The sequence below is a fragment of the Peromyscus maniculatus genome, chromosome 15, assembly GCF_049852395.1.
Source record: "Peromyscus maniculatus bairdii isolate BWxNUB_F1_BW_parent chromosome 15, HU_Pman_BW_mat_3.1, whole genome shotgun sequence".
NCBI classification, from domain to species: domain Eukaryota; kingdom Metazoa; phylum Chordata; class Mammalia; order Rodentia; family Cricetidae; genus Peromyscus; species Peromyscus maniculatus.
Genome location: NC_134866.1, coordinates 50438451 through 50449944, shown reverse-complemented (window position 1 = coordinate 50449944; position 11494 = coordinate 50438451). Strand labels below are relative to the sequence as shown.

The 11494-nt window shown below is 37.9% G+C and overlaps 1 protein-coding gene across 2 annotated transcripts in view; it reads left to right on the top strand.

The window, feature by feature from the left end:
• Nucleotides 1–9126: 9126 nt before the first annotated feature.
• LOC102924138 (trifunctional nucleotide phosphoesterase protein YfkN-like) overlaps nt 9127–11494 on the top strand; it is a 43418-nt gene continuing 41050 nt past the window's right edge. The window contains exon 1 of one of the 2 annotated variants that reach the window (XM_006982696.4): nt 9127–10922. In XM_006982696.4, the coding sequence (XP_006982758.2) occupies nt 10657–10922 (266 nt within the window). In that variant the 5' untranslated portion in view covers nt 9127–10656. Of the gene's footprint in view, nt 10925–11494 lie in introns of both variants that reach the window. The other variant, XM_076551943.1, reaches the window with a different exon arrangement.

The following is an 11494-nucleotide window of genomic DNA, read 5'->3' as shown; positions in this document are numbered from 1 at the left end:
TTTCTGATTTCAGCAGAGTGAACTCAGTACCTTTGTCCTTCTTCAAAGATGTGCAAAATACTTTCTGTCCTTTCCATACACCTGAGGGTCAATCTCCATGACAGGGTCTCTGATATTAACCCAGATGAAGTAAACGTGACTTTAGTGTACCTTCATAGCATATATAACTTACACCTCTAGTGTCTAATTTAAAGTCAAATGGCTGCTCTAATAATCAATTTTGCTTTTATTATCTGACTGAAGGAAACAAAATATTCTTTACACAGCAACATCAACAAGAGAAATGATGTAATAATATGCCTTTGATCAAGTCTAAGAAGAAATGCAAAATGGATAAGACAGAGTAAAAACTGAGGAACAGAAATGCTCAAAAGGAAATGCCTCTGGGGTATCAATACTTGACTACATTTTGTGTATGTTTAATGGAATAACTCTTCCTTTTTATACATTTAAGTCTTCAAGCGACTCTATACTTATAAATGCATGAAAATTATGAAAAATAACCTTGTTCATGTAAACTGAGAACTCTACACAGCTAGAAGAAATAACTGAATCTGACTCAATCCATGAACATGTTGAAGAACCACTTATTAATATTGGTAGCAAATAGATAATTCTTTGCTGTAAGGCTAAAGTAGATTACAGTGAATTTCAGTGCTGAAAGGTAATTTTTTTTTGTAACGAAGATAGGTTGTCATTGGTAAATCTTAACTGATAGCTGGCACTCTCTGGAGACTAGCTTATCTGATATAAACAAGCCCAAGAATTAGACTTGTTCTCCACTTGTGTAGATAAGGAAAATGCCAAACTAAGAGGGCAGTGTCATAATAAAGTAGGACTAGGGTGAGAAGAACTGACTCTCTTCATGGCAAACTGGCTACCTGCGATGCTTCTTGTGAAGAGACCAGGCACATTTTGACAGGTTTAGATTGGTCCAGATGCCCAAGGAGGCCTTATCATGTTTTGGGTTGTTTTGTTTGGGAGTTCCAAAAACATTGCTTCTGTTTTCAGGGGCTAAGTATTTGGCAAATGCTGGTCAAAGGATTCAAAATTTAGTTACACAGTAGAAGTAAATCCAAGAGATCCATTTACACTTATGTTGACTACAATTAATAACAATGTATTATATTTTTAAAGAAAGGATATTTTTAATAAATTTTTATTCCTTTAAACTTCTTATATATTTTACTCAGATGCACTCTCCACTGCTCTCAGATCCACTCCCACCTCCTCCCCTTCCCGTACTTCATGTCCTGTTTTGTTTTGTTTTTAATTACTCAGTTCAGTGGGTGCTGGCCATATATACTCATGGGTGTGGGACCATTACATGAGTGAGATCAACCATCCAGGGACCAGACCCTTAAAGAAAAGTGACACTCCCTCCCACAGAAGGCATCAACTGTCAATAACTCCTCAGTTAGAGGTGGGGGCTCATGAGCTCTTCTCTGCTTCAGGTTAGAATGTCATTTGTCTTGATTTTTGCAAGTCTTGTGTAGGCAACCATAGCTGCTCTGAGCTCATGACTGCAGTGCTTCTGCCATGTCCAGAATGCTGCTTGAGTACACTTCTCCCTGACTCTGACTCTTACAGCCTTTCTCCTTCCCCTTTCTTGATGGTCTCTGAGCCTTGTGTGTATGTGTAGGGTGATACAGATGTTCCATTTGTGGCTGAGGACTCCACTTATACTTATTCTCTGCCCTTTGATCTGTTGTTTCTTTTCTAACAGCTATCCATTACACAAAGAAAATTCTTTAATGAGGTCTGAGACCTCCACTAATCTGTGAGCACAAAGATATTAATTTAGAGGGCAACTTCAAACCATGTACATTTAGCAGAATAATAGTGGTAGGTTCACCTCTGGGGCCTGTGAGCTCCCAACTATAGTTCTTAAGCAGATTAACAGGACAAGGCATATATTTTCTCCTTTGGAGCCAGCCATAAATCTAATCAGAAAGCAGTTGGCTACCCTGTAATATTCTTGTCACTATTGTACCCATGGGCAGTTCTTGCCACACTGGTCATTATTGTAGTTCACAGGGGTCACAGTGGATAAGACTGTTGGTGACTCCTTTGACCTTCCGTAGCCTACATAGCACTTTTTGGTACTAAAAAAGAAAGCAGATTTTTAAGTGTTCTCACCATACAACAATAATAAAAATCTGAGATAATAATTTATGTTAATTAGCTTGGTTTAGGCATTTTGCAATGTTAAAAACATTATGTTAAACCGATAGAAATATACAACTTTTTGTTTTGTTTTGTTTTTTCGAGACAGGATTTCCCTGTGAAGCCTTGGCCATCCTGGAACTCACTATGTAGTCCAGGCTAGTCTTGAATTAAGATTCACCTGCCTCTGCCTCCTGAGGAAATATACAACTTTTATGCTGGGGGAGGGAGAGGAATTGTCTTCAGTAGTATAGCCACTGGTAAGTTGCCTATATTCCTATAAATAATGCTCCCATAAGTCCTAGTTAAACTCATATATACACAGAGAGAGAGGGGGAAGAGAGAGAGAGAGAGAGAGAGAGAGAGAGAGAGAGAGAGAGAGAGAGAGAGAGAGGAGAGAGAGAGAGAGAATCAAAAAAAGAAATAAAAATAAGAGGACTACTTGGAAAGAGGAAGGGGATCAGTGGAAATGGAAGAGGGACAAGAGACAGTAACAAGGGTCGAATGTGATTGAAATAAAGAATGCATACGTGAAAATGTCATAATGGAACCAATCATTATATGTAATTAGCATATGTCAATAGAAAACTTAAGAAAAGAAGTACAACTTCTATTTGTCAACAAAGAAAAATAGGAGAAGAAAAAAATATTAGACAAAACTAAGCTTAAGGAGCATTCTGCAAAATCCTTATTGATTTTCTTCCAAAATTCTGGAAAAGCAAGGAAAGACTGACAAACTATGAAGACCTATGGAGGCTACTGAGACACATCAATTGGACCCAGTGCAGCACTTCTGGATGAATCCTAGCTCAGAAAAGGAACCCGTCTGAATGATCTGTGAATTCCAAGTCTGCACTATTTGAATACTATTTTTTTTTCATTTAAACAAGACCACTATGGCTGTGTGAGAGGGTTGGACCAGGGCAAAAGGTTTACAAGGACTTTCTGTGCTATTATTATAAACTCTCTACTCATTTAAAGTTATTCGAAAATAAAAAGCTCTTTGCAAAACAAACAAACAAAAATCTGGCATGATTCATTTACCTACTATGTGCTAAGTGCTGAGGATGGAAAGACAAATAAAACAGGTCCTTGCTGAAGAGGACTCCAGTCCCAAAGTAGAAATAGCAACCAACATCATACACTATCTGTGAGAGAAGTCTATTGGGAGTGAATCTCCCAGCAGCCAGAAGACAGGGAAGCAGGCTGAGAAGAGCTCAAAAAGGTTCTGAGGTCAGAGAGGAGTTGATTACAATTTGAAGTGGGGCTTCATTTTCTAGAAGGATCTAAAGATCTGAAAAAACAAAAAACAAAAAACAAAAACAAAGACACAAGTTCAGTGACACAGACCATGCCAATTACTTTTGGGAACAGAGAACAGTTGCAATTCAATGACCTCATTGGTGTACAATTTTATCCACTCGAGGCTCGTGGTTTTGGGCAACAAGAGAGGTTTTAGGTCTGGAGTTCTTTGTGTGCTACGTCCTTTAGAGGATAGTGTCTAGGGAGGAATGAGTAAGAGTTGGGTTGGCTTGCAGCATGCACACTGACGTACTTGACTATGGATAGAAGAGAAAGGCGCATATTTTGCTACTGAATGAGTAGTGGATCAAAGTGATGTGAAGGCTTCAAAGGAGAGAGGTACCAAGTTGTTGAAGGTATAAAAATAAAATAGGGAAAGTTTAAGTGTTCTGGAGAATGGAGATTGGGCTCAGATAAGGAGAAAAGAATAAAGAAAACATTCAAGGTAAAAAAATTGGAAAGTACCACAGCACAAGAAGAGGGCTCAAACACACACACACACACACACACACTATGTATGGGGAATGGCAAATGTATTGTTTGTCTAGATAAGAGGCTTTACATAATCAAAGAATAATCAAGGAGATTGTAAAAGTGTTTTGGAGCCAGTTTGTAATTGATGTTGAAATATCAGGCCAAGTGTTTTGGATGACTGCCTTCCATAAACAATAGAGATAATTGATTGGAAATTTTAGAAGTGAAAATTTAGCAATATTTTGAGAAGGACCGTGTATAGAATGGATAGAGTAGAGTTTAAAATGGGAAGGATTGTTATCTTAGCACAAAGGAGTCTGGAATTAAAAAAATAATAATAACGGAAATGTATGTGGTAGGTGGTGGAGACTTTACAAAGGAAGACTTGATAGGGCTTTGATGGGGAAAAAGGATGTGTGAAGGTCTATGGAGTTCTATATTTAGGAGAGTGAATTTCATCTACAATATCTAAATCCAGAGAGGCTGGTTTAGTAGGAAAAATTAGCTGAGTGTAGATGTATCAATATGATATGATAATGAGACTTGAAGTTATACGAGACACATCTGAAATCTAGGGACGTGATGGGCTCAAACTGTATATCTGGGAATCTTCTTGGTGAAAGTACAGCTTCAGCTCCTTTAGGAGAGTGTATAGAGCAAGAATTCTCTGAGGAGTCTGTGCATCTCTGACCCAACATAACGATGGCTTTGCTTTTTCCGGCCTTCCCTCTTGCTGTAGGAACTGTCTTTCTTCCTCTTCATGGGATTCTGGTTAGAGGGAATAAAGTGATGGAGTGCCACTTTGCATATGATGGAGAAAGGTCTGAACACAGTCTGGACAATCAAGGCTTCCATCCCTTAGATATGGGGAGCAAGATGATTAAGCATCTTAACTCCTTACTCTAGAATTAATGACGAGGTAGGTGGGGGGAGCCAGAAAGGGCCTCATGTCCACAATATAGAGACAGCCTGCCTGACAATGAAGCCAAATGAAGTAGTGAAAGGATTCCAGTGATGTTAGCATTGTTTAAAGTGTTAGGATTGGACATTCCTGGATTTAGTCCTTCCATATAGCTGCCATGTACCATCAAGCCATACTAGGGTTGAGCTGGGGGAGGGAAGAGCTATGACTATTGCTGCCTGGCAAAATCAGCCTGAGTCATCATGTTCATCCAGATATTTAGATGATTTTTAAAGAAAAAGATTGATTCATTTTTATTTTATGTGTATAGGTGTTTTTGCCTGCATGTATGTATATGCACCATGTGCATGCAGTGCCCGTGGAGGCCAGAAGAGGGTGATGAATCCCCTGGAGCTGCCATGTGGGTGTTGGGAACCAAACCTGGTCCTCTGCAAGAGCAGAAAGTACTCTTAACTGCTGGGCTCTCTCTGGCCCAGGCTGTTTAGATCTTATACTGATGGTTACTGATGGGATTGTTTAGTTCCTTGAGTAAAGTATTGGCTACGTAGACTGCATGTGTGATAAAGTGACACCAGGCAGTAATTAACACAGTGAAAAGCAAACTAGCACTAGAAAGATAAATAAAGCAACGTTGTTGGGTTCTACATTCTTTATTGGTGTGTTTCATCACACACAGTTGGGTTTTATAATTAGGTGCACTTATTTCAAAACATCAAATAGGAAAAAGATGTTAATTTTTTTCACAAAGAGAAAAACTACAGATAAACCCTGATCTATTAACTAAAATATTTTATAGTGTAAAGCGATAGAAAAAGTTTAATTTTGTTTAAAAAAAAGCCTAAGAAAGTATAATTGTAGTTTGACATCACTTTTAAGCATATATACAAAACCCCTAAAAAACATGAACAAGGAAAATCTATATAGGGAAATACTGCTATGGCATTACCAATCTGGGTTTGTACCTTGTGTGAGAGGTAGCTTGTTTTGGAGCCATGGTCTTATTTGTAGTCCTGGCTGGCCTAGAACTAACCATACAGACCAGGCTTGCCTTGAAATTATTCTGAGATTACAAATACACACCACCATGTCTGGCATCTTTCTTTTATTTCCTTCCTTCCTTTATTTTATTCTTTTTTACAGAAACAGTGTGTATCACCTTGAAATTTATGTTCCCAGGTCAGACTTGAACTTGTAATCCTCCTGCGAAATCTTCCAGTGTGTCGATATTACAGACATGTATCATAATGCCTAGCTTTAAAGGTTGAGTTAATATAAGAAAGAAATCATTTTTCATATTATCAGCTGAAATATGTCAAGAATTGCATGGCAGAAAACTACAGTAAATACATTCAGAACGTGTTACTTTTTATTCTGTACTTCTGTGCTTTTCAACACACTTTTACATTTTGTTTCAAAGGTACTGGGAAACATTAAACTGTCACACGAATGCAGTGAGAGAAAAGCAATGATGGTGAGTGGAATCAGTGTGGCTCTTTTAGGATGCTAGCCCAGATGATGAAGATGTCCACATCTTCATCAATGTAGTGTGGTCATTACAAATGGAAGTGACCAATTAAGTGTCCCATCCCTCTGCCTTATCAATGGAACAGTCACTTTCCTGAGTGTGATATGGAGAGTGATACACATGAAGGAAGGGGGAACACCTTTTTTTTTTTTCTTTAGGAACCAAAATTCACATAAAGTAACAATTATTCTTGCAATGAATCAGCCTTAAAACAGTTTTTGTATACCAAAGGCAAGAATTTCTGTCATTTAGAGACAGAGGTAAAAGGAGTGTCAGATAATTCCCACCCACAACTTCAAGCAAGTTATTGTACCACCAAAGTCTTAGGAATTTCTTTAGTACAGGACTCTCAAAGCTGTCACCTACGCATGTGTATTGGAAAGGTCATCACATCCCAGGTAAATAAGATTGAACAGAATTCTATACCCACTCACATGCTGGCAAAATTGTTCAAATATTAGGATTATAAGAAAGACAGAAACCCTGTAAGCCCAACTATGGGAAAATTAGGCCAATTGCAAAATAACAAAAATATGGCTTTAGATTTCTCTCTTGCAACATAGAACACCAAAGGACAAGAGAAGTTATTGAGCCAAAATTTCAAATTTATCCTCATTTAAGCTGTCTTTTATATATGAAATAAAAGTCATTTAAATATAGTAACATATTCTTATTAATAAATTTTTTGATAAGCAAAGGAAGCATGAATTAGTGCAAAGATATGGAAAATATATCAAGAAGAAAGTGTATGTTTTAAAAATATGATCAGTAACAGAATTTAAAAGAACTTCCAGCTATGGGAAATTTTGAAGAAGAGGCCAAATTTCTAGTAAAATAGTTATATGACTCATATAATAAATGGTAATTAGAACTGGTCATTTTTAAATGCAATAAATTGAAAATATCAGAAAGCACTTGAAATAGAAAATAGAGGCAAGGTTTTTTTCCTTGAAAAAATATGTCAGGAAGGACTAAAGACTGTAAGATTGTGGCTTAATTTGAGAAGGGGGTTGGCCTGATGGGTTTCTCCAGATGCAGGGTCATTTAATTAGAAAGCCATAACTATAAGCCACAGCTTTATCAATTCAAGGTACCATATCACTTCATGGCTGCAAATGCAGTGGGAAATTTAAGAAGAAAGTTCTTATAAAGAGTAATATCCCAAGACTCCATATAAAGTGTTCTTAAATTTCTGAATTCCTCATATGTGGGAAAATTGTAATGGATAAGATAGGCAGTGTCTGAGGAGGATGGAGGATCTGGAAATCGATGATGTGTTCTTAGAGAAAGTCCAGTCTAGGATGGATCCTCGTGTATTAGTATAATGACTGCCCAAATCTTTAGATGACCTCTCTACCACACAGGTACAGGGTATGCACCAATACCAAGGCTAATGACTTGGTGGTAATCGCAAACCATAAAATTATGCACCAATAGTTATGTAACAGAGGGAAGATAGACTTTGCGATTTGAGCCCGAACAAATGGACTAGCCAATAAAACCAAAGGGCAATATTCACATAAACAGGGTGATTCTAAGTCACTGCAACACATAATAAAATCTCTAGTCCAGTCAAATATTATTAGACATGCAAAGCAACAGGAATGGACCATTTCTCTGGAAAAGATGGGAGTCAACCATAATACGACCCCAAGTGAGGTCAGGTGTTGATTATCAGAGATCAAGACTTTACAGAATTAGAGAAAATATGTCCAATGAACTAAAAGAAAAATGGTCTTGTTATTTTTTTTTCCAATTCTGGCCCTTTCTTAGAATCAGCTTTCCAATTTCTGCAAAAAGGCTTGCATCAGTCGATAGAGATAACATTGAATTTATAGGTCAGTTTAGATAAACTCTTAATAATAAATTATAATAAATAATACAATAATAAATAATAATAAATCTTTAAGTCCATCACACACGTGGACTAGCTCTCCTTTTACTTACAACTTCATTGTTTCTCAGCAGCAATACCCTGCAAATTTTGGCGTACAAAGCAGCCGCTTCTTTTAAAGTTATTTGTATATACTTTCGTTCTTTTGAATACTATGTTGACTTGAATTTTATTGCTCTGATTTTCAGGTTGACGGTGGGTAGTGTAAAGAACTGTGATAGGCCTCTGCAAACTGGTCTTGTATACTGTATACTTTACTAAACTACTCTATAAATTCAAACACATATAAGTATTTACTTTTCAAAACAAACTTTTAATTTAAAAGAATTTAGATTTGTAGAATTCGTATGAAGATAGAAAAGGGCCTTTCTACACACACCATTCATGTAGTTTATTTATTTGTACTTGGATACCCCAGACTTTTCTACATATGGAATTATACCATACTCAAACAACAAGAGTATTAATTCATTATGTTTTCAAAATCTGCACCGCACTATAGTCTCAGCAATAGTGTGTAAGAGTTACTTCCCCCACCTCAGCGACACTTGCTATCATTTGTTTCATGATGACAGTCCGGGGATGATAAGGAATTTAAAAATAGTTTTAATTTGTATTTCTTTTTATGTTGAACACTTTAAAAATGTTTATCGGCTATTTGAACTCTAGGTGAGGATTTAGCTTAATTAAAGTGATCGGTTTTCTTTTGACAACTTGGTTTAGTTCATTAGCCCCGTTTTTTGACAAGTTTCTTCTTTCTTTCTTTCTTTCTTTCTTTCTTTCTTTCTTTCTTTCTTTCTTTCTTTCTTTCTTTCTTTCTCTCTTTCTTTTTTTTTTGAGAATCTATGTTTGTGAATTCTAGATATCAACCCTTTGTTGGATATATAGATGGCAAAAGTTTTTTTCCATTCACTTAATTGTTTTTTTTTTTTTAAACCAACTATCTGTTAAAACAGTGGTGGTGATAAGGCCAGGCTTATTAATTTATTTCTGGTTTTATAGCGAATATATTTAAAGTTAGTTTAGTAGAATTTGTCTGTTGGCTTGTCAAAATAAGAAAGGTTCTTTCATTCCTTAGATAGTTACAAATTTTTAAATAATAACTGATTAACTTCATCAAATATTTCTTACACAATTTGCCACTAATAACTTGATTTTCTATTTTAAGATGTTTTATGCTGAATCACATTGATAGATTTTTGTTGTAAATCCTTATGATTTTGAGGTAAACTAAGCAATACCATTTTGACATGTACTGTTAGATTTAGTTTTTAAAAATTTTTTTTATACCCACGTTTATCATAAGTTTATAGGTTTATCTTTTCTGTTGCTTGGCTTTTGAATTTTGTTTATGCAAACTTTCCAGAAGACTGACCTGCTCTGTACAAATATTGCTGGCCTCTAGGTTTATAGGAGGGGTTGTAGCCACTTCCCCAATCTTTAATTTTATTTATTCGTTCAAGTTTTATTTTTCAAAGTTGGCACTTTGTATTCTAGATGTATCCATTTAATTCAAGTTCAATTGAGCAAATGTCTGGCTGGCAATATTCCAAGAGGTTGCCGCACTCTGGGGTACCTCATTGATCGCCTGGATGGACTCCATCAGGCCACAATAACTGCGTAAAATGTAATTCAATAAAAGCATTAGTTTTCGCTTGCTCTGTTTTTTCTCTCTCTCTCTCACACACACAGACACACAAAATGTCAGATCCCACAGAACAGTACTTCAGGGTCAGAATGTTAGATGTGTTAAAGAAAAGCTACAGATGAAGAATCTCGTGGTAAGTCAGAAAACTGGTTTGTGAAAATTGCCTGGATCTTAAATAAAACTGAAAAAAAGGAAATGGCATTTGGATTATGGGAGGCAGAAAAGGCCTCCAAAGATTCCCACAAGGTCTGGAAAGAACAGGGTAAGGGTAAGGTGAAATTATGCAGAGTCCCCCCCCAGGATGAGGACCGGGTTTGTTTTGCTGTTTTTGGAATCCGCACCAACCAGCATCAGTCTGGGATCAGTTATTAAATCAATGGATACCCAGGACCCCTCAGGCAGATAGAAATCAAAAATTTGGGTGTAGAAAAAAATGTATTTGAGGTCTTTAATAATTGTCCTATTTTCCTGTAAAAAAAAAGCGGGGGGGGGAAACGGACAGACGTGCATTTGAAAAATATTTACTCAGCAAGATGCAAAAGAAACGAGCGTTGACTATTTTCCTACAACTATGACCTCATTCTGCCAAAGAAGCAGCAAGAGGCATCAGGGCTTCCGTTGGGCTCTTAACGGCTGTCAGGTACAGGGCGGCCACCTCTTCTTGCCTTAGACACAGCCAGGCAAGTACAGAAGCCCGGGTCAGGAGCAGCACCGGCCTCAAACCCATGATCCAGGCCCAGCAAGCGCTGCTGCGCATGCTCCAGCTGCTATCCTGCGCATGCGTACAGGGTCGCTGTGCCTGGGAGATGGAGGCCTTGGAGGAGGAGGCGTCCACGCTGGCACCGTCTCAGCCCGCAGATGAAGAGCTCTGTCCTGGTACTCGGGGGAACCAGTCAGGAGGCATGGACTCCTATGACTTGACCATCCTTCATTTCAACGATGTGTACGATGTGGACCCGAGTGTTGAAGAGCCTGTAGGAGGCGCTGCTAGGTGTGGGCCGCCATCTTCCTTGTCTGACCCTGGACGAGGGGGAGTGGAGGGTGGTGACCCTGGAAACCTGCAAAAGAAGGCTTGGAAGCTGGCAGGGAGTCTTCTTGCATGCCAACCCTTTGGGGCCACTGTTTAAACTCCCTTCTGGATGTAGTTAGTAATGCCAGTAGTTTTAGGGGAAGAAAAACTGGGCCCGGAATCTGCACAAAAGGGGACTGGAAACTTTAGTGTGATTGTGGGGAATACTCTCGCAACACAAACCTGTATTCAGACTCAGCCATTTTTCCTAACCATTGTATGATCTTATCAAAGACTTAACCCTTCTTAACCCTCTTTAGGTAGTTTTTAAGTAGAGTTGGTCTGTCTCTTCCCCCCCCTCCCCCCCGCTATGAAATTTTAAATTTGCAGTGAGACATCTGTAACTATTAATTGTCAGCACTTAAATACTTTTTTTTAGGTTAGGAAGTTGTGCTCAATGCATCTGATTGCTCCCAGTTACTCAAGGTGGAAAATGTTTGGAAATGTGGAAATACAGCGGTGCAAAGGCAGGGTAATACGATGCCAGTGTAAAA